This window comes from Puma concolor, chromosome D4 (assembly GCF_028749965.1).
Source record: "Puma concolor isolate L17-30 chromosome D4, mPumCon1.1.hap2, whole genome shotgun sequence".
Taxonomy (NCBI): Eukaryota; Metazoa; Chordata; class Mammalia; order Carnivora; family Felidae; genus Puma; species Puma concolor.
In genome coordinates this window covers 13,375,635-13,399,351 of record NC_141679.1, presented here as the reverse complement: position 1 = coordinate 13,399,351, position 23,717 = coordinate 13,375,635, and the positions used below count along the sequence as shown (strand labels likewise).

At 41.3% G+C, this 23,717-nt stretch overlaps 1 protein-coding gene and 1 long non-coding RNA gene across 10 annotated transcripts in view; one reads left to right on the top strand and one right to left on the bottom strand.

Annotated features, from left to right (window-relative positions):
- Positions 1–17,410, bottom strand: part of LOC147574723 (uncharacterized) — a 175,406-nt gene extending 157,996 nt beyond the window's left edge. Inside the window, exon 1 of the long non-coding RNA XR_015243461.1 lies at positions 17,129–17,410. This is a non-coding gene — a long non-coding RNA (uncharacterized LOC147574723). The remainder of the gene's footprint in view (positions 1–17,128) is intronic.
- TRPM3 (transient receptor potential cation channel subfamily M member 3) overlaps positions 1–23,717 on the top strand; it is an 803,813-nt gene that overhangs the window by 540,613 nt on the left and 239,483 nt on the right. For all 9 annotated transcript variants that reach the window (XM_086684995.1, XM_086684993.1, XM_086684999.1 and 6 more), the window contains exons 2-3: positions 9,314–9,393; positions 10,750–10,954. In XM_086684995.1, the coding sequence (XP_086541121.1) occupies positions 9,314–9,393; positions 10,750–10,954 (285 nt within the window). The remainder of the gene's footprint in view (positions 1–9,313; positions 9,394–10,749; positions 10,955–23,717) is intronic.

The following is a 23,717-nucleotide window of genomic DNA, read 5'->3' as shown; positions in this document are numbered from 1 at the left end:
CTGGAGGAAGCTGGCTTTGTGATGTTTCTCTAGCATTATTTTTACTTTATAGGTCAACTGCAACTCTAAATGTTAGAGACCACAGTGTGTTTATTGTCAAGCATTAGAATGAAAACAAGGAACATTTAAGAAGGATTGTTCCTGTGTTTCCCAAACTCCAGTCACTTTTGTGATACATCATGATTTTTCTCTGATCTACAAATGATTTTTATTCTAATTTATTAAACATTTTTAACAGACTCATTTTTTCCCAACTCCAAAAGGGAAAATGCATGTCCCCAGGGAATAGCATTTGTTAAGGTACAGGTTTAGCCACTGCATATATATTATATATTAACATAAACCCAGCTATTAAAAATGCCCATCAAAGGGGTGCCTGGGTGGCTCAGTCGGTTAAGTGTCCAATTTCAGCACAGGTCATGATGTTGCGGTTTGTCAGTTCGAGCCCTTTGTTGGGCTCTGTGCTGACAGCTCAGAGCCTGGAGCCTGCTTTGGATTCTGTGTCCTCCTCTCTCCCTGCCCCTCCCCTGTTCGTACTCTGTCTCTGCTGGTAACTCTGCTGTTACAATGGCGGAGATAAATGGTGCCACAAAGAGCCTAAATTATTAACCATCTGACCCCTTACAGAAAATGTTTGCTGACTCCCACTCTACATCATGTTCTTTTTGTTGATGTTGTCAAATGTGGACCTCACAGGAAAAAGTAAATGCTTTGGACATCTTTATGACAGTGAAATAGGCATTTTTTTTTCATGTCAAAATCTAGTTGCTGCTTGTAGAAAATCTGATTTCCATTTTTAAAATTGATTTAGGTACCAGTGGAAAGTTTTTAGTATATTCTATTTGAGCATGATGTTTTTCTTTAATGATGAATTAGGAGGAGGATGTATTCTGCCACTACGTAAAGAACAACCATAGTTAGCATTACCCTTGTGGTTTCCTCTTGTTAGTATTCAGATTATATTCTCTGTAAACTACATCTGAAACAGGCTAGAAATGTACCCTGTCAGGAGTTGCATTGTTGGGTGATGCATAAGAGATTCTAAAAAGACCCATATGGACAGTATGGCCAAGAGCTACAAGTCTCTGTGGAACTAATTACCTTCTCAAATCAAAGGGTCCTGGAGATCATCTGCAGCCTCTTGTGAAAGCATCTCTGTGCTGACTTTACCTGGGGCTTCCCTTTCTCTTAAACAAAAATGCTCATGGTTCTAAAGATAATGTTTTTGTCTTTGGTATAAAGTTCGTGGAAGATGCCACATGTTCTGGTCCCTATCAAACATTTCCCTCTATAAAGGAAAAGAAGCAAAAAGAAAAAATATATATATAAGTAAGATGAGAGAGAATAGAGTTAAGAACAATACAAGGGCAGTGTGAATGGGAGGGAATTCAAGATTTAAAGTAAATCAGATGAAGGTTTGAAGTAGCATCTGATGATGAAGGGGGTTGAAGAAAGCTGAAATCTTAAAATATTTCTTACATTGGAGGGATCATCTATAACAAATTCATTCAGTCACACAGATAGTCTACCAGCTTCTTGTCTCTCAGGTGCTTGCCTGCCCACCAACCCTCCTCGTCCTCTTCTCTCTCTCCCATTTCTTGTCTTTTTCCTTTTCTTCTCTGATCCCTTCCTTCCCCCACCTCCTTTAAACTCGAGAAGTCTCATCCAGCACCACATAGAAATTTTCTTTCCAACTATTCCCCACTGAGCCCTCTGTGTTTTCTTTCTTTCTTTTTTAATGCTTACTTATTTTTGAGAGAGAGAATCAGAGCATGAGTGGGGGAGGGGCAGAGAGAGAGGGAGACATAGAATCGGAAGCAGGCTCCAGGCTCTGTGCTGTCAGCACAGAGCCTGATGCAGGGCTCAAACTCATGAACCATGAGATCATGACTTGAGCCAAAGTTGGATGTTTAACCAACTGAGCCACCCAGGTGCCACTCTCTATATTTTTAAGTAATCTCTACACCCAACGTGGGGCTCAAACTCAAAACCCCCAAGATCAAGAGTCATCCACTCTACCAAGTGAGCCAGCCAAGTGCCCTCTCTTTTGACTGAATTCTTCCTACATCACTTCCTGAACTACTCTTCTTAGTGAATTCCTGTCATCTTAAGCTTAATAGTTGAAATTTAAGAAATCTGGAGATCTGTCCACAAAGAATTTAGTTTTATGGCTACAAATGTATGGTTAGAGGGGAAATTTTAGGAAAATCTAGAAAAAGAAAAGGAAGAAAATAAAAATTAGTTACAGTTTGGGGCGCCTGGGTGGCTCAGTTGGTTAAGAGTCTGACTTGGGCTCAGGTCATGATCTCCCAGCTTGTGAGTCTGAGCCCCGCATCGGGCTCTGTGCTGACAGCTCAGAACCTGGAGCCTCTTCTGATTCTGTCTCCCTATCTCTCTGCTCCTCCCCTGTTCACACTCTGTCTCTCCCTCTCTCTCAAAAATAAATATTAAAAAAAATAAAAAATTAGTTTCCCCTTTAAGTGTATTTCCTACCTATCATGTCTGTCTGTATTTAAAATTTGTAATTATTCTTCACTTCCTCTTTTATGCCTGCTTGCCTCACACAAGAATGTGAAAACATGTATTTCTCTATGTAATTAGTTTTCTGAAACTTGATTATGATCATCATCCAACAGCATGAGCCATAGTTCAATTAGCCTCCCCTCGCTGAACTTTTTCCAATTTATCTGTGTTATAAATAAAGACGCAGTGAACATCTCTGTGGCTCACATCTCTGGTGATTCCCTGAGAATAAAATGCATGGGAGTGTTACTGCTGCGTGAAAGGAGGGGATGCACATTATCAAGGCTGTCACTATTCTGTAGCCAGCTCCTGAAGACAAGCGAAGGGACTTCTCCATCACACATTTAATGCTGAAGCTCAGTCTGATGTTTCACTTGAACGTCTTGCTGATTTTACTGCATCCTCAGTTGAATGTCATTAAGTAGTTTATTGACTCTTGTGTCTGGGGTGAACGTGGTATGTGAGAAACCGGAGTTTGAAGGAGATCAATCCTGGAAACAGCAAAGAGGCCAGGAGAAGGCTAAGTATTCCATCCAAGTTTGGAATAAGTCATCCAGTTCACGCTGTGACTGCCAGTGAATGTTCTCTTAACACATACTAGGTATTTTCAGGGAAATAAAAGATCAGAGTGGCATTGCCCTCACCGATTTACAGTCCCTATTGTTGACCATAAATACCAACTCTCTGCTCTGACCTCTTTTTTTTTTTTTTTAATGTTTATTTATTTTTGAGAGAGAGAGCGTGTGCACGTGCAAAAGAGAGCACACCAGAGCCCGGGAGGGGCAGAGAGAGGGAGAGGATCCCAAGCAGACTCTGCACTGTCAGTGCAGAGCCTGACTCAGGACTCAAAACCAGGCACCCCTCTGCTCTGGCTTCTCTCTGGAAGGGAGGAGATAAATCCTTTGGAGATGAAATGCTTATATATTTACTTTTTTAAAAAGTATTTTTGCCTTGTTGAAATCAGAGCTCTTTACTCTCCCAATTTGTTCACTTATCTAGTTAAGAACTACTGTTATGTAGGGGCGCCTGGGTGGCGCAGTCGGTTAAGCGTCCGACTTCAGCCAGGTCACGATCTCGCGCTCCGTGAGTTCGAGCCCCGCGTCAGGCTCTGGGCTGATGGCTCAGAGCCTGGAGCCTGTTTCCGATTCTGTGTCTCCCTCTCTCTCTGCCCCTCCCCCGTTCATGCTCTGTCTCTCTCTGTCCCAAAAATAAATAAACGTTGGAAAAAAAAAATTTTTTTTAAATAAAATAAAAAAAAAAAAAAAGAACTACTGTTATGTAAAAAATTCACTCTTGGATGATGTTTGAAAGGGACCTTTTTGTGTGAGCCAGAAGCTCCCAGTCGGGCCACCCCAGGCAGACACCATCCTGCCTAAAGTCTGCGTCCATGATCTGGAATGGTCCCGGCTCATCGCTTTTTCATAGGGAAACAGGAGAGTGTAGGTTTCCAGTCACACATTTGCAATTGTCAGGGAGGGGCCAAGGATGAGAGGTGTGATTAGACAAGTCTTAGCATTTTATTGACATTTTAGAAGTTGTGGAAAGACGCTGACAAAGTCCAACTTTATTCTACTTGTGCTCCCTTTCAGGGACCAGACCAGTCCTTTGAAACATTCAGAGTTTTTAGCAGTTCCTCTTTAAAGAAATGCTATCATTCCATTCTTTGGGGAGGAATGAACAATGCCCCTTGTGTGTTCGAACCACTCAGAGCATTAATACACTGTTTCTTTAGAAGGATTTGCTTTCCCAAGTTGAACTTTTCAGAACTCAGAACACCTTATCACACTTGCAGAAAGCTTCTCTCTGAAAATGGAAAAAGCCAAGGGGGGAGAGCCTGTCAGGACTTGTGCCAGTTAAATCCGATCTCTCCGGGGATTTGTTTTTCTTCTGGCGTCAGATTAGATGTTCAAATCAAGCAGTATTTGAGGGCTGCAAGGGAATGTCCATGGGATTCTTAGTGAGGCTAATCCCAAAGCGGCACATTCCAAGGGGCTAATCTGCCCAAGTTCATTGCTTACTTGAAACGTCTCTTGGGGGAAGAGCTGGGCAAGTGGCTTTTTTTCCAGTGGGCGGTCATAAGAGCATTATTAACGGGATGACCAGCCCCAGACGCAGCAAAATGAAAGCAACAGGCACCGCTCGTGAGACTGTCCCTGCCGCCACCCAAGAGTCAGTGCTCAGGTAAAATGATTTCAGCTCGTTTTCTTCTTGTTCAGCCTCCCAGGAGTGGATGGGGGTGGGGGGGCCTGCAGGAAGACCAAAGGAATGCCCAGGGAGATGCTGAAGGAAAGCAAAAGTCAAAAATGAACCTAGGCATGCAGTACCTTTGGGTCTTTGGGGTTTTGTTCTGATCAGGACAGAGTGTACATTTGAAACAGGAGAGTCTCCAAAGAAGGAATATAGTGACATTTCACTTGTAATTTGTTCCTCTGAAGTTAGTGAATTTTTTTCTCTTCTAATCTTGTGGTTACTGGTCTGGGTTGTTGTCGTTCTGTTAAGTTACCCAGCTCTAGGGTGGATTGAGGTAGCACTTTCCAAGATATTCTGGAGACAGATTGAGTAAGATTTAGTACATACTCGATGTATGTGCTTGTAAACCAGTCCTGCCTGGAGAAGTTCTTGATTCTGGAGCTGGTGGGGAGTCGGAAGTAAGAAGCATCAGAGGAATTTGGGGAATTAATGTTTGTAGCAGAGCCTTTGTGAGAAAGAATTGAAACGTGCCTAAGTGAAATAACTTAATCTTTTTTTTCTTTTGAAGGCAATATTTACAGCTTTTGTTTGCTTGTTTCTATCATTTTTATTCTTTACTGACTGTACATTTTACTTTCAAAGTTAGTACTTTACTCTTTGAGGGTAATCATTATACTTTGTTCAAAATGTGAATGTCCTCATTTTTGCTTTCAGTACTATTTCCTTTAATTATTAGCCTTTGAAACCACTTCCCTGTTACACATCACACATGACTGATAATGCAGAAAGACAAGAAAGAAAATAGCCCTTCACAAGCTCAGTCATGGCGATGTGACCATTCTACCTTTAGAAAAGAACGTACAAAGTGGCTTTCTAAGGTCTGGTAGAAGCCATCTTTTCTAAGCGTACGTGAGACTTCCGAAGGATATTTAAAAATAAAAGATTTTAGGGCGTAGTGTCCATTGAAGTTTTGCATTAGAAGAGAATTAAAGGGTCAATGAGAAACATGGCATGTCAAAACTATTTCATGCTTTCTAACAACAAGGATAGCCATTCTGAGCTAACTAACTTGGATTCCGAGGGCAAGTATGAAACTCACACGGAGCAGTTCAAAGCCTTGGGACAAAAGAAAAGGGAATTAGTTTAGGGAACAAGTTAAACCATGATTATACTTCAAATTTGCCCTCTCCAAGAAAATAACTTTAAAAATCTAAGATCTACCCACACTGAAAACCTGAATAAAAAGCACAATAGAGCAAAGCCCACAGTAGAGCGTAGTCAGTTATGCATATACTTTGTAGAATTCCTAATTCATGTGTTTTACATGCATTCTTTCTATTATGTATTATAGATTTCTTCTTAAAAAAAGAATCCAATTCAATTATGAATGTTGGAGATATTTTTTTATATTACATTTCCTCCCCTGCCCCTGCAATTTTCCATGACTTTACAAGGGGAATTGTTAATCTGCTTGTAATAAACTGGAAACTGATGTTCCTTCCTTTTGCTAACAGTGAGGTAGGTTTTTCACCTTTGAAAAGGCAATGAGGGTGCTAAACTGCAACAAGTCACATTATTTTTAGAAACTAAGTAGAGTCGGCAACTCTATGTACTATTTCGGAGTAGAACTTGCAGGACCATCCAAGTTGAAACTGGGATCCATGAGTGAGAGAAATAATCAAGGTGCCCTTGAAAAGTCTAATTCATCCGCCATGGTCCCCCCTCTTCTCATGTTGTGAATCCTGTTGTAATTACATTTCTTTGTTAGAGGATCATTTGTTATAATGATCCTCCTTCTTTTACTTCTTGCTCCTATTACGCGGTCTTCCTAATCTCCCACCCCAGTCCTTTATCCTAAGGGGAGAGGTAGAACAGATAGCGGAGAGTTTATTACTCTACGTGTGAGGATAGAAAGAGGGAAAGATCCAAGTATGAGCTGGTTCTAAGCTATGCCTCTAGGAGTCCAGCACTGTCCAAATACCAAGGCGCTCCCAGGCATGCCCAGATGGCACTGCCCAGATCAAGGGTATTTAGTATCAATAATGTGTGATTTGGAGAGGCAGTTTAGCAGACTGGGTAAGAAGAGTATGAACTCTGGAGTCAGACTGTCCAAGTTTAAACTTGGTGCATCTCTCTGCCTCAGTTTCTTCAATGGTAAAATGGATATAATAGTAGAACGTCCTTCATGGCATTCTTATGAGGCTCTATGGAGATGATACATGTATATGGCACAATTCCAGGCACACAATGAGCCCTTCATAATATTAAGTATCGAGTGCCTACTGAGTTCCAGGTGTTCTCCCTGAATCAGGTGCTTCAGTAAATACAACAATGCTCTGAAGTAGCTATAATTATCTTTATGTTACAGAAAAGACTCAGGGAAGTTCAATAACTATTCTGTATACCTTGTTAGTGGTCAGCTAGGCTGATCATCCTCCAGGCAGAGAGAGATCAAACGAGGTCAGTTCTGTTAGAGCAGGGTTCATAGTGCTCTTGTCTGAACATGTGTCAGAATTTTTAGTACCAGAACCAACCCAGCGGTCCCTTTTCTTGAAATGAAACATGGTACCCAAATAATAATGCTAACAACTCAGTGTGTCAGCTATAATTATTGTGCCCATTTAATAGATCAGAAAAACTGAGGCCCCCCAAAATTATGTGACTTTGTCCATGCTGTAGAGTCCCACTCATGCCACTTTTTCTAACAGCAGAACTCACACTGTATTCATGATACTGCTGTGTCTCGGGGAGTATTGATTAGCACTCCCTCAAATTTGCAGATGCTTCCCCAAAAGATCCTTCTGAATTCTAGCCAAAGTGATCCACAAAGAAGAAAGGAATTACACTCTCCCTTTTCTGCTCCCCGAGGTGTAGGGAAAGTTGGTTTCAAATGTCCAGTGAGGAATATTTTTACCGTCTGTCTGCCAAGAGATGTTATCAATGAAAGTATTCAGTGTCTAGGAAAAATCACAGCCTATGAATAGTTTAACTTACAGGCTTTTCACAAAGATCAAGCCTGGTTATCTACGCCATTCAGCTCATTTCTGTTGCAAAGATGCAGCCACTGGCTTTTCCTATATATTTGAGAAGAAAAATTTCCATGAACAGACACTGGGGCCTTTCTCATGTCTAGCTGACAAACAGAACTGCAAGTGTTACCCTCCTGGTGTGAGGAGGTGTGAGGAGGTGCACCTTCCAGGTGCAGAGGGCCACCTGGATCCAGGGATCTCTGAGACAGGACGGGTGCTCCTCTTCATGTAGACAGTGCATAAACACTGACAAATGTGACCGTGTGACCACTTGTGACCATGACTGAAACAGGATGCAGCTCCTTTGTACCCCACAGGCATCCCCCATGTTGCCACTTTTACAATGTGCTTTGTCATATGAGGTAACCATGGCCTTCACTGCTGCGTGCTTACATAGACTCCCATCACAAGAGAGGAGGGAGATGCAAGACTAAGGATTGAGAGCAAATGAGAACTTCGCACAGTTTATACAGATGTCTAGGTCCTTGGCAGAGTCAATGTCAATTAGGGCCACACATGTGGGTTTGTAACAGTCAACACTGGTCACTGAGGCCAAGCAAATCACTAAGTTGCACTTTGGGCCTGTATATTTCAAGGGTATGAATTTAGCCCTAATACTGTGTTAGAGAAAAGATGATGTCATGTAGAAGTAACCTTACAGGATGCTCCAACAACTTCCCTCTTAAATGCTTGGAGAAGGAATCTTCTGAGTAGTTTATAGGATCTCACGGGAGACTCCTCTACTCTTTCCAATGCTGGTAAAAGCTGCATGATGGACACTATGCTTGGGAACAAAGATAGTACAGTTTGCTGGAACTTCCTTTATCCTTCTGGGAACCAATCTCAGTGGCTGGACTTCTGGGCAGACAGTCCCAACAATGCCCATTCTAAGAAGCTGTATTTCCTGTACTTAAAGACATGTGGAAATAAAAAGAAAAGAAAAAGTGCTATCTTCCTTCCTTCCTTCCAAAGGCATTACCTGTGAAATTTCTGACTGTGATAAAGACATTTATCTTCCTGTGTTTCCATTTCCTTTTTCCCCTTCTGTATTTAAGCACTGCTAATTTGGATTTTAGGAAAAACATCATGATGGATTAGGGCTCTTGAGTTATATAATTCTCTTACCATTTCTCTTTCTTTGTATAAAAAAAAATCGAATGGAAGTGTTAGCCACGAGAACTTCATACTTATTCACATATATTTCTTCCCATCGCTGAATATTTGTAAGGTACAGGAATATAAGCATACTGCTCTGTGTTTTTCATTATCTCCGTAACTAGTATTGTTTTTCTGTTCTCCAAAAAAACTTTAAGAATCTGTATAAGTTTCCATCACTAACCATTTTTTTTATAATGGTCCTTTTCTTTGACTCAATATTATAATGTTAACCCAGTCAACAGGTTCTGGCAGCCATTGGTTTTTGTTATATGCAGTGTTTATGTTTGAAGGAACTATTATTTCAATTCAGTTTATGAGATACTGAATCATGATGTAATTATGAAATTTTTGCTTCCTACTCAAAAATACTTGTGGGTTATATTCACCTTTTCTTTTTTTTTTTTTTTTTTCAGGCTCAGAAATCCTGGATAGAAAGAGCATTTTATAAAAGAGAATGTGTTCACATCATACCAAGCACCAAAGACCCCCATAGGTAATCTTGCTGTCTCTATAATAAAGTGAGAACACAGAGTAGCAATTATGGGAACAAAACTATAATAGTAATCACAATGCATTACAAGGGAACCAATGTCAAATTAAAGATCATTTTTTTTAATCGTTGCTGGACATCTCTGAAGCAATCTTATATGTATACACCATATAATGTGTTGCACCTGCAGTTAATTCTCTAAGAGCCTGTACAAAATAACAGATACCCCATTGGGAAGGAATTAATCGCTGTCTATAAGTGGGCTATATATATTTTTAGTATGGTTATTCGTTTTCCCTTTTAAGCATTTCATCAAAATGCTTAGTTTGTACCAATATTCCCTGCCATAATGAAAAGGTATTTTTAAATAAAAGACTCCTAGAAGGTTACTAATTAGACTGCAGACCTTCAGATTTCTGTCCAAGTACGTTTTTAATATCCTACTAATCTTACCTTTAGCTATCCTACTTACCTTCCTGGTTTTGCCTTAAAGATTAACAGCATATTAGGTAGGAAGCATTTGGGATGAAATAACATATGACTGTCTGGAAATGCCTTTATGAAAAGGCCATATAATCAAGTAATTTAAAATATAGACTATAAAGTCCTATAGACTAGCTGTGTAACCTTGAGCAAATTACCTAACCCTCAAAACTGCACTATTTTACTCCTAAAAGGAATGTCATATTATTAGTATTTAATAAATGATAACCATATATCAGTATTGTCATTAATAGTTGTAATTGTGGTACTAGTGAAGCATGAAGCATATGTATCAGTATTACAATGGTGGTGGAAAAGTATGAAAGACATTTTCATGATGTAAGTAGTGAATTTTGTTTTCAAAGATCTTGCAAATAATATTTCCATTATTTCAGGAACGCTTAAGCTGTAGGTTTTTATTCTTAGTATTGGATATTTGACAGTGAATGTCAATTGGGGAAAGACAAGTTAGGTTGTGACTCACATATGAGTGAGAGTCCTTATTTAAATGTGCATATTAAAATTCTTCCCTCAAAGCTGTGCAGTGGCCTTTGTACAAGATTTGATAGATGGGAGGAGTGAGAAGTAGAAAAAGCTATAGGACTTTTGTTTGCAGGCTCCAATGCTAAACAGTATGGCAGGTGTGGAAGGGGTGGGTGGCAAAGGCCAGGAGGCATGTTACAGCTTATACAGCTGAAGGAAAACGAAAATGGGCAGAAAAGAAAAGATCTCTGTTGGGTAAATCCTGGGTTCACTATTTGCCTGGTATAGCCATATTGTGGGATTCTGCCTAAGAATGGACTGGCTCACTATGGTTTGTAGATTTCTCCAGTAATGGCTGATCCAGGGGGTTCGCTTTGACCTCTTATGTTGCAGGTGTTGCTGCGGGCGTCTGATTGGCCAGCATGTGGGCCTCACTCCCAGCGTCTCCGTTCTTCAGAATGAGAAAAATCAAAGTCGCCTCTCCCGAAATGACATCCAGTCGGAGAAGTGGTCCATCAGCAAGCACACTCAACTCAGCCCCACGGATGCTTTTGGGACCATTGAGTTCCAAGGAGGTGGCCATTCCAACAAAGCCATGGTAATCAGAAAACCCTTCAGTTGCTTCCCAAGTTCTATCTCATGTCCTGTAAAGGTGTGGTGAAGAGCTGGAGGTTTAGTCTTTGGGCTTAATCCCCTCTGCCAGGTCTTGGCTGGGCAATCAGCTCTCACGACCTTGCCCCTGTGCATTTCTTCTCTCTTCTGTAGAATGGGGGAAAGAAAACCTTCCTCCTAGGATTTTTTAAATAATTAATACTATATCAGACCGTGACTATTGCTATTATTAATAGTAACAAGAAGCTTTCTATAGTGATCCACTATTTATTACTTACTTCCTGGGTCTCATCCATTAAAGCATGTTTTTCTATCTCCTTTGGTTTAAAAAAAAAATCTTACCTTTAAGTCTCTGTTTTGTCCTATTAGTAACTAGCATTTCTCTCAATTCAAGGTAGAAATGATCATCCGAGACTATTTCCTTCCCTGTTCTAACAGAGATCTTGCCACCTAAAGTGAGTGCTTTTGCTCTAAGCAGCTGTGTTCAATAATGTTCCCAGTAGAAGAACTCCATATGAGAAGCATTTTGTTTGGAAAAGAGGCTTTAGGAAATAATACAAATTTTACTTCTAAGAGTTGTTGCTTCTAAATTTCAGCTTTCATCATGAACCTCTCCCTACTTGGCTGACAGATTTTGCCTGGAGAAAAACATACCATATGTTTTTAGAAATTCTAGAAATGCTCTATTTCATAAAGCTTGTTTCTAACAGAGTTGGTTGAGGGTGGGACAGTTGGAGGTAGCTGCTCTCAGGCACACCCCAAAGTTTTCCAAGTTTGGAGAGGAGATTTTGCTTCGAGAAGCATACTGCAAAATGCAAGGGAAGTCACTCCACACTAGTTATAGTCTAAAAATGGGCAGGAGAGCCACCCCTCTGCCCTCTCTCTTCTCACCTTCCTCCTCCCCCTTGCATCTTTCCCCACTCTTGTAGGATTTTCTTCACCAAGAATGGCTGACTGCACTATTCTCACAGTATTTCCTTAAGAAAATCAATTCTGAACTGTACGTTAGAGTGAAAACAATTTTGAGCAATGTATTGGGAAGAAGAGGGTGCTGGGTACAGCCTGGGGGAAAAGTGGGAGGGGGTGGTGGTTAGTCTTGGCCTATACAGAACCAAGGGCAGTGGAGATCTGGCAACTTCCTCATCCACCCAAGGGATGTTTTCAGCTACACAAAGTCATGAAGGGTCCCCAACTCAGCATAATTCCCATTCACAGTATGGAATGGAACCATACACACCATGCATTAATTAAAAGTCATGCCAGTTCACACTATAAGAAAAATGCTCAAAAGAAAAAAAAAAAAAAAGAAGAAGAATCATAGTAAGTAGTAGTAGTAGTAGTTAGTAGAAGAAGAGCAAAGGGATGGAAATGGATCCATGGAGGGCCCAAGTTCTTCACTGGAAATACAATACGATAATGTTGAGAATGAAGTGACTAGCCGCCCCCTCCCGCCCCCACAAAAAAGCCAAGTGCTGTAGATGAGGAGGTGGCTTAGCAGACAATACCATCATAGAGTGGCACACCCAATGATGTCATAGAGTGCTTGAATGGTGACCCGAGGCTTTGTGCCCCACGTCGCACAGCTGATAAATGTGGGTTTTTTTTAAAGCTTACTTATTTATTTTGAGGGGAGGAGAATAAATGAATATGTAGGGGAGGGGCAGAGAAACAGGGAGAGAGAGAGAATCCCAAGCAGGCTCTCCACTGTCAGCACAGAGCCTGACCTGGGGTTCAGACTCATGAACCATGAGATCATGACCTGAGCCAAAGTCAGATGGTTAACTGACTGAGCCACAAAGGTGCCCCCACAGGATGGATGTTTATTATGATATTTAATGGCAGAGGAAAAACCTGAAGAGGCACATCTTTCACTATGCTCTTCAAGTGTGAACACATAGGACATCGAACTTTGTGAGCCCTCCCCAAGCCCCACATAGCTCTGTGAAACCCAGAACTATCTGTTGGCAATTGGGTTAGGCACGGTCTGCTACATGATTTTGTAGAGCCCAGTGTAAAATGAAAATGTAGGCCTCCAGCAGGGGCAGGGAAAGCAATCCCCCTTCTCACGGCCAACAACCCCAACACACAGTGGACAGGCGACAGTCCAAGGAACTGCTATCTCTGTAGTGGGACAGGCTCAATATCTGGTGTGGGTGAGATATGCCACGGAATCACCTGTGAAACACACCAGGGCCCTGCCAGCCTAAGGCAGGGACAGCTATGTTCTTGCTCTGTCCTGAAATGCTGCAGGGAAAACACCCAACCCACCCCTCACCTTGCCTGTGCTCACATCCCAGGCAGGGATGGAGGGTGAGGATGGAACAAAACCCCATTGCTTCCCCAGGCGACATTGTGGAGGGAAGGTTAGACTGGCCAGGACATCAGAGGTGGGAGCAGATGGTCAAGATCCCCTGCCCCAGGGAGGCAGCAGGAGGCCGGATGTGGGACCATGGACCACATGTGAGCCAAGGCTCCGAGCCCTCTGCACGGGCTCCACTGCCCCATCAGACTTTACCTACAAAACACAAATTCCAGGCTAAAATTGTTAAGAATTCCAAGAAAGCAAGTGCAGAGCACTAAACCCTAAGCACTGCCTTTCTGAGCGGTGTGACAATGCTGGTCACACACCCTTGAAGCCAACACTGAGACTGGGTCTCACCTATACTAGATGGTGTCATGGCAGTCACTGTGAGGACAAACCTTTCTTTAAGAGTCTAATCAGCCAAATGAGGGCCAGTTTTCTTCCCTTTTTTTTTTTAACAACCAAATATTTAACAAGTGGGAGTCCCCACTATTCAGACACAATGAGCATTTTGTCCACTTCGAATACTTGCCCTTGAATTATTCTGAGTCTCCTGTCTAAACAAAGGGGTAGAGCTGACATCCGGTCAGATGTCTTGTTTTATCAGGCAGGATGGTTGTTTTGTGCCAACCTATGCCTTCCTTACTTCTCCCCTCCCCCCACCCCGCAACAAACTGGCACACAAAGGGAAAAGTCAGCAACTACTGTCTGTTAAAGAATATCAGTCTTCAGATGGGGAGGGCATGGTTAAATATTCACCACAATTGAAATGAAACAGGTCAACTAACTTCACGTCTTTGATCCCTGTTCCTGACAAAAATATTTGAAAGTTGAGATGGTTTTTAACTCTAAAAACTCTATAGAGGGCAGATTAACTTTGACCTTTATTATTGGGGAAAAAAAAAGATAGACCATTAATTTTTTTCCTTCAAGACAGCCCAAGATGAGGTGCTTGGGTCTTTAAAATGCCATTGTGGTCTGGACACAATGTGAGGCAGAATCTGCCAGCGTTTGGTAGAAGTTTCAGTTGGAGAGAAGAGAATCTTTATTAACATGTGCTGGGCCACGTGGGAACCATATCTGCTCAGGAACATTATGCAGGTGTGTTATCACATAGGCAGTATAGCAGGATGTCAAGGAGCTTTGGTCACCAAAGATGCTTGAGGGGATTGATGCAGTGGTTCTCTGCTTGGAGGCTCACGGTAGCCTGTGGGCCACTACCAACATCCATGGCCACGAATCACGCCCAGAGAGTCTCCCTCATTGGTCAGGGATAGAACTTGGGCATCTTAAGTATTTGAAAAGCTAGCCAAGTTATTCTATTCAGAAAGGCTTAAAAAGTGCTAAATAATCTCGCTCTCTCTACCTGTATTATAGATGAGGCAAATCAAGCCCAGAGAAATTAAATTGTTTTCTGAGAGGTCCTCCTTTATTCAACGACAAAGATAATTCTCAAACCTGGGCTGCTCAGGATTCCCCATGAGTTCTATTTCTTCTCTGTCGTGTATGCTTGGTGTAGTCTATAGGAGATGTTTCGAAGGGAAGCTAATTACTATTATTTTTCTAGCTCTTTTATAAGGGTCTTGAGAACTTTGTAGTAGAATTATAAAATTACTCTTATTTGATGAGGTTAATTAAACTCAAAAGCTGTAAGCAGGAGGAAGTCTTTGTAACATTACATCCTAGGTTAGTAGAACCATTTTCTGAGCCTTTCCTAGCACTTTGTGGTATTCTGTCCTCAATTCCCAGGCGCGTCGAGCCTGGGAAAGTACAATAGCAATGAATCCAGCATCTCTCTCCTTTTGCAGAGAAATAGTGATCCAGGAAGGAGGCACTCATAGCTGATAGCGAGTGAAGGATCCTTCCTCCCTTTCTTCTCAGCACCAAGCCGTGTCCTACCAAATTGCATGCCCCAAATGTCATCCCTGGCAGTTCGTTCAAATACCTCTTAAGAGTGAAAACGTGAGGACGAAGGAAGAAGATAGTGAGATACTAAAGCTCTGGGTGAGACATTGTCTTCCTAGCGTGAGCGCCAGGTAGCTTTTTAAAACTAACTTAGGGAGCAGTAGGAAGATGGCCCCAAAACAGACACTGGGTCCTCTCTCAGAGACGCTTCTTTATCTGGGGCTACAGCTGTAAGTTATTTAGAAAAGATGACAGTGCTGGACTTGATTATACGGAATCGTATTTGCTACTAATCATCTCTTCCAATTAACGCTGAGCCGTCTTGTGGAGCAGGTAAGTATCACCTAATTAAGGACTTGTATTTAAACCTCTCAAGTCGTTCGCATAATTATCTTCAGGTTTTCCCTTGCTAGTTACTCTGCTTATTAGATCGGGTTGAGCCCCTTGTTATAGTTTTTATATAATTTAGATAATTATTCCTATGCCTCATTGTCACACTTAAAGCTCTCACTGTTGAGTGTGAAAGCCTTATTCTCTGAGCACTGCCAGTGGGAGGGAGGGTGAGAGGGAGGCAGGAGGTTCCAGGTTGCTGGGGACACCCCAGGGAGTGAAGAGTCTGTCAAGAGCGAGGCATCTACCGTCTTATACTCTTTAAACACTTCAGGATTGAATTTGATTCTTTTAAAAATGTCTTTCTTTGCATTATGCAAATTTAATCTGGGAATCGTCACTGATTGACACATACCAAATATGAAATTAAATGAATTCTATTTTACAGAATAAAAGAGCTGATCACTAGACTATGGCTAGCTAAACAGCTTTACATAAGCGTTCATATCATAAGATATCATAAGATATTTGAGGGGGTTGGTAATTGTTCCCTTAATTTCCACTTTCCATCTTTTAATCTTTAGGCCGCTGAATTAGCAGTACCTTGGGAAGTCCTTTCTGAAACTGAGACTAAAACTAGAAATTATCACTCAAACTACTGGTCCCAACACAGACCTGTAGGAAAAGAAGGAAAGAACCAACTTTCCTCTGAGAAACCCATCTTGCCTCTAGAAAATTCCCATCTCCTTGCCTCTACCAAATTTTATGCTACATAATTCTGGCAGGAAATGCAGAGACCACCCCCTTGAGATCTACTTCTATCTCAGTGAAGTTTTATATTACTAAACCTTTAGCTTTGGCTTATCAGCCAGCACCATTGACCTGGAAACACCCGGTATCTAACATTGAGAAATCACAAAAACAATACAGAATAAATTACAATGGCACTTTCATTCCCAAAGTTGTTTGGGTCATCAAACCAGGAATGCAGTAACCAGTGACACGACACATTTGTTTTCCAAGTATTTTCTTTCTAGGGAATTGTACATGCATTGAACCACCACCAGTATTAAACTCTCACTGCAAAACTGGGGCGCCTGGGTGGCGCAGTTGGTTAAGCGTCCGACTTCAGCCAGGTCACAATCTCGCGGTCCATGAGTTCGAGCCCCGCGTCAGGCTCTGGGCTGATGGCTCAGAGCCTGGAGCCTGTTTCCGATTCTGTGTCTCCCTCTCTCTCTGCTCCTCCCCCGTTCATGCTCTGTCTCTCTCTGTCCCAAAAATAAATAAACGTTGGAAAAAAAAAATTTTAATAAAAAAAAAAAAAAAACAAAAAACTCTCACTGCAAAACTAACCATGCCAGAGACTTAGAGAGCCAGTATCAGCAAAATTATCTTAGCAGTCTGATATGACATGGTCTCCTTGGCCACAGCTTTAATTAAAAGTACTCATTTAAGAATGTGGCTACAAGAATTAAAAAAATAAAATGATGCTTATCACATTTCTCAACATAAAGAAAACTAGGCCAGATTTCCCCCTACAGCCTGGGAAGAAAAGCTTTAAAAGTAAGCGTTCAAATAGAGTTAGCAGTGGTAATTCCATTACTCTGAACAAGCGCTACTCACAAATGCCACTCCATAATTTCCCAGAAGTAAAGATGGCTTTGCAGTATTAGGATTTGTCATTTATTGTTTCCAGGAGTGTAGCCAGGTTTATCATTCTGCAGCTTTTCCATTTTCATTTAGACAACTGGGCAAAGTTACGTGAGTAAAAATTTAGGGCTGAAGAGGTCACTCGTTCATTGTCAGAGCCAAATTGTTCCACCCACTCTCAAGTCCAGAATACCACAAGGAGAATTATTACATCCTAAGTAAACAGCCCCAGCCTTCTCTGAGTAGTAACAACGATTTCTCTCCCCACCCCACCCCCCACGCACACATACAACACACACCCAGCCTCTGCCCACCCTGGGTGTTATAAAGGGAGAACGATGCTGTCTAGTCTGTGACACGTCTACAAGCCCCACATGAATGGGGAGTGAGGCCATGGTAAAGTTGAGTCCTGTTCTGATGAACGAATCGTAACATTGTTAGTGAAGAAGCAGGAAGAGTGGCATTAGCAAAAGCTGCCGTGAAGTCGCCTGCTTTTACCAAAGAGACCTTTAGAATCAAGAACAAAAACTCAGGCTTCAGTTACCAAAGCCCTGTGCCCTTCCAACAAAAACAAAAGAAATCCGTAGTTTTCAATGATCGTCTCTCACAATTTAATTTACCAGTTGGTGGTTTGCTCTTCAAAATATGTGTTCTTTATGGAAATCATGCTGGATGCATTGGCCTCCAAAGCACCTGAGAACAGATCAAATGGTACAATTTCAACTAAATCAAACCTCTATTTACTGAAGAGCATTCTTGAGGTGCTGGCCTGGATGTCATCTGCTCATCACCCATCAGCCAGGCAGGGGCACTAATGATAGAAGGGAAAAGAAGACGATTATTCTAGGCATGGGCAACTGGTTTGAGCTCAGCTTATCTCTAGAAATTATAAAGTGAGGAACTAAGGGCTCATGAGAGAAGGATGGGCCAGGCAGCCTAGAGCAGAGGTGGTAGTTTTGCTCTCAGCAGGTGCTTTTATATAGATAGATAGGGGCGCCTGGGTGGCTCAGTCGGTTAAGCGTCCGACTTTGGCTCAGGTCAGGACCTCGTGGTCCGTCGTTCGAGCCCTGCGTCGGGCTCTGTGCTGACAGCTCAGAGCCTGGAGCCTGCTTCAGGTTCTGTGTCTCCCTCTCTCTCTGTCCCTCCCCTGTTCATGCTCTGTCTCAAACATTAAAAAAAATTTTTTTTTAAAGAAATGCACAGATAGAGATAAACAGCTGCACCAGTCACTCCCCAGATAACTCCGAGTTGAGAAACAAAAGGCTACTTTAACATATCCACTAAAGAGTTAAAGGACAGATATTTGGATCCCATCGTATGCACAAGTAATTTAAAAGGTGAGTGTAACCTGTATTCAATTTACATGTATTGGTTTTTCTCCCACACCAGGTGAGTTTTCACAATTTAATCCTCCTAGCGTCCTGTGAGGTGGTCAGGAGCGCCAGCATTTCACAAGAGAAGGTGCTCAGATTGGCCAAATGTCTTAGAGCACCAGTGCCTGATGCTAGAGTGTGGCGCTGCCCTTGTTGGGAAAATCTATAAATGGAAGCACATATCACTCACCACATCAGAGTAATGCCCAGGTGACCAGATTTAGTATACCCATCAGGAAGATTTCTTGTTATTTGTAAGGTGATCCCTTAGCAATTAATGAGCTCACATGTGGACAGTCAAAACTGCTTATCTTGACCAAGAGAGCTCCTCATTTCAAATCACATTGACCGTTTATTAATTACTCTGGGAACAACCATTTATGACCTTGAAGCTGCTGATTCGGCACATGAGTTAGCTGTTCTATTACAAGCACCTGGAGAGTTCACTGACTAACTTGCTTTTTATGGGTGTAAGAGTAGAATTTAAAAATTGACATCTTCAGATAATTGTACATTGTCATTGTATCCCTTCATTTTAATTAGCCTCTTATCCCCAAACCACTTGCTGAGTTACTAAACAATAACAATGACAAAAAGCAATTAATTGATTCATTTAAATTCTTCCTTTTTAAAAAAAGAAAAAGACTCTTGCCTTTTATTATCCAAGGGTCAGGTAGTTGGAGGTAATTTGGGTAGTCTGAAAATGGTTGCACTTTCCTATTTATTGTCACCTGAATAATTCCTCCAGTATTTCCTCCGTTCTTCTCTATGATTTTTCATGTAAAATACTGAGTGTTCTTTTTTCCCTTTGGCCCAATGACAAACCCAAGACACCACTTAGAATCTTTGGTCTGGGGAGGATTTGTAATCCTTGCTTTTTACATGGTCCCCCAGGAGCTAGTGAGAAATAAAAAACATCAAACCCCACCTCGAACCTACTGAACCCAACCTGCATTTCCGACAAGGTCCCCAGGCAAGTTGTGCACGTTAATGTTTCAGAAGCACAGCTCACCCGAGAGTTTTGCACCGCAGCAGTAGCTTAAATAATGGATTACGTGAGTGGTTGATTATTAGACAGCTAGCTCTCAGGTCTCAGTCCCTCATCTTCTAGGGGTCTACTGTCTTGCCCTGTAAAGCAGAAAAATTGAACTAGATGATTTCTAGTTGCCATGGTGGCCAAGATATTGCTAAGTTCCCTTTGATTTCTAAGACTGACTACTTCGTAGCCAGTGTGAAAGATCAAAAATCACAGTCAAGTCAAACACAGTGCCTGCCCTCAAAGATCTTGCAGCATGGCCAGAGAAAACGGACACGTGCAAGAAACAACCAGAAAAAAAAATCCAGTTGGGTTAGGTTGATAGTTACGCTGCATCAACATGAGCTTGCATTCTTAGGAAAAGTAAGTAAAAGACTTTGAAAGATGGGAATGATTTCTGTAGATGACAAAGAGAGGAACTGGGTTTTCTAGGATTTAGGGAACAGCATTAGCCAAATGCAGGGAGAAGTGGGGAACACCTCTAGGTGGGGTCAAGCTAAATTGTGGGGGATCATGACAGGCAGAATTAGAGTTTATATATAATGTAACAATTTGAACTGAAAAATAGTGTGATCAAAAAGGAATTGGAGAAAGATCTCTGTCGGTGTCTTGTTGAGGACGTGGGGTTAGAGAAACCGTTTGGAGGCTGTTGGCATAATCCAAACTGACATCCTAGTAAGGAGAATGTATTCCTAAAGTGGCAACTGAAGGAATAGAGGGAAAGCCCTGGCTGAAAACATTCATTTCAGAAATGGATCGTTAGAACTTTGAGACTCCTTATAGGTAAAGCAAAAGGAGACGGAAGGTGGAAAGGGCACTTTTACTTTGAGGTCAAGAGCAAGGACTCTGGCGTCAGCAGACCTGGGCTATGGACCCTATCATTACCACTTACTATTGGTTGAACCTGATGGATCCTTTCTGTTCCCCATCAGTGAAATGTGGATGATACCAACCTCGTCATTACTGGGAGGAGTCTGTGAAATAATGTGTGTTGCAGGAGTGTAGTAAATACACAAGGGTCTTGGTTTTGGGTTTAGGGTTTTTGTTTGTTTGGTTGGTTGTTTGTTTTCTCAGAGTTAAGAAATGGAGAGCAGAGAGAAATATGTGAAGAGGGCCTACCAGCAATGTGACCTTACACAGACAAGACACCTAGTGCCTCTGTTTCCCCATCTGTAAGACAGAGCAGGGGACAAGGTGATTCAAGGTCGTTCATTCCCTACTAGAGCATTTACCAGAGTAATAAGAGCTCTGTGATCATGAGCAAGCTTTCCTTAACTGGGAAAAATATTAGGCTAATTCAAAAGGAATTTTAATACATTCAGTAGATTTTTTGGTCACTTTTATGAGGTTCTTTTTTTATTCTCTTTTTTTTAAGGTGTAAGAGGGTGAATAAGAGAACAGTAATTTTAAAAAGCAATTTTTTGTCATCTCCCACACTAAGCATTTTTGGTTTGTCTAGTTGGGAAGCCTTGTGAGTCCCAGTCCTAATTTATTTCACTAAACACCCCTTTCTGGAATTAGTCAAAATGACATAAATTCAATTCAGCAGAGCTGCCAAATTTTAACTACTCAAGTGGCATAGATTCAGTGCATGGGGACAGAAAGCACTTTATTCTTTGATCTTATAGCATTTGTTATCTAGATATTTTTCATAGAGTCACTCAGTGAGCTAATAAATGTAATAATAGAGAAACAATAACATAGCCTTTGTTTAAGAAACACTGTGTTTGCATCTACCACTCCAATAACCACCCTTCAGCCCCAAAGCTCCTCGTGTGGCACCAAAATGCATGCCTGTTGTTACTGAAAATTTCTGTTGGTAGATCTCAGAAAGGTCTTATCCTCTGCAGGAAAGCTTGTGTGTAAACTACGCCAATTCACACATTGTAAACTCTAGTTACGATTCTCTTGGTATAATGTATTTAGCTAAAATTGCCAACCTTTACTCTTTCTGTTCTGGAATTGGTTTTTGCTACGTAGATTAAATCAATATAAAACCAGCTCATTAGATCCCAACACCTCTTTGGATTTCTGGTATTGGTACGTAGGAAACTTTAGCTCCTTGGTATTTCTGGATGATGCAGTTTATTTTGTCAAGCTGCTTTCATGTTTTCAGCTACTTTGCCTCTTGTTTCAGTCAAATATATTTAAAATAGGCTTTAACAAAAGAATTGACATAATTTGAACTTTTTTTTTTTTTTTTGCAACAGCGGGGGCTCTTAGATCCAAAAATTTTGCAATAAATTGTCATCTCCTGTATAACTTTCTTTACTTATACATCTAAAAGCATATGTTTGTGTTGCATGCACGTCTGCTCTTTTCGTGGTTCTACTACTTCAAGGTGAATACTTAACAATTTCTGAAGTTAGTCAGTACCTTTCTTTTCTCTCCCACAGGACATACAGAGTTTAGAATGCTTTAATGCTGATTGCTCCCAACTCACGTATATGCTGTAATATCCACTGCTTTAGCTCTTTCCCTTCCCACCACACATTAGATATTATCATCATTTTATATTATGCAGGCAATGCTTTTTTAGATTTACAGTGTATTTGCTAATTTTTTTGTTTGCCATTCTTTCTTGTATCCCAGATCGTCCATGTGGGATCATGTAATTTCTCCCTGCTGTATATATCTTAAAACTTCCTTCAGTGAAGTCTGCCGGAGATAAATGCTCAGTTTGGGTAGTCTGAAAATGTCTATAATTTGCTCTCATCTTTGAAAGATATTTTCGCTGAATATAGAATTTTACACTGACAGATAATTTCTCTTGGCACATTGAAGGCACTGGCTTGTGGCACCCATTTTTGCTGTTGAGGAGTAGACCTTCTGCCTTAAAATGACTGTTTCCTTGTAGGTGGTTTGTCTTATTTTCTAGTGGCTTTTGAATTTTTCCTCCCTTCTTTTGGTGTTCCCTGTGAGGTGTCGCTGAGTGGGGTTTGTTTTTATTTATTCTGCTTGGGATTCACTGACGTTCCCCGATCTGAGAATGTGTATCTTTCAACATTTCTGAAAATTTCCCAGCCAGTATCTGTTCAAGTGTTGGTTCTTCCCTGTCTCTTTTATTTCCATCTAGAATTCAGATGCTCTGCTCCAAGGTTTTCAGTGTTGCTTCTGTTTTCAATTCCTTTGTCTCTTAAGGCTGCATCTGGCTTATTTCTCTGGATCTATCATTAGTGTGTCTAATCTGTAGCCTAACTTTTCCATTGTATTTTTCATTTAAGTTATTGCATTTTTAGTTTTAGAAGTTGTTTTTGAATCTTTTTCAAATGTATTGGTCTTATAGTCTGTTGTTCCTCATTGATGCCTTCAATAATCTCATTCAGGTTTTTAATATATTAAAGATAGCTATTTTATATTCTCTGAATATTTCAATATCTTTGAGGATCTTACTCTGCTATCTGTTATTTCTTTTGGTTCTCACTCATACTGCTTTATTTCCTTGTGCAATACATTTCATTTATTTATTTTTTACTATGACATGCTTATTTTCCAATGGGAACTATCTGAGCGCTGGATTGAGGATGCATTCCTCCACAAACGATCCGCATTTGCTTCTTCCTGTTATCTGGAACCACTGCCCAGCCAGAACCATTTCAAATTAAATAGTCTGGTGTTTTTCAAACCACACTGATAGTGTCACTGTGGATCAAAGTCTGTGTGAAGGGGGGCCCCTTGTTTATTTTTTTTATGTTTATTTTATTTTTGAGAGACAGAGAGAGAGGGAGAGAGAATGAGAGGGGGAGGGACAGAGAGAGAAGGAGACACAGAATCCCAAGCAGGCTCCAGGTTCTGAGCTATCAGCACAGAGCCTGACACAGGGCTCGAACTCATGAACTGTGAGATCATGACCTGAGCTGCAGTCCAAGACTTAACCAACTGACTCACCCAGGGGTCCTGAGAGCCCCCCTTGTTTATAAATAATCAGAGGGGAATTTTTTCCCCATCCACTCAGAAACAAGGTAGAAGCAGGCAGGCTTCCTTGCTGTCTTCTTCTGTACATCAGACTTTCTTACTTTTTTCCTCCTTACACTTGAGAGTGGAGCCCTTTGAAACAGTGTCCCAGCTTACCTGGGGTCCCCCAATAGACTCATCCATCCTGCGTGATGCCAGGAAAGCAGGTGCCGTTTTGCAGAGTTGAGGAGAAACCCTC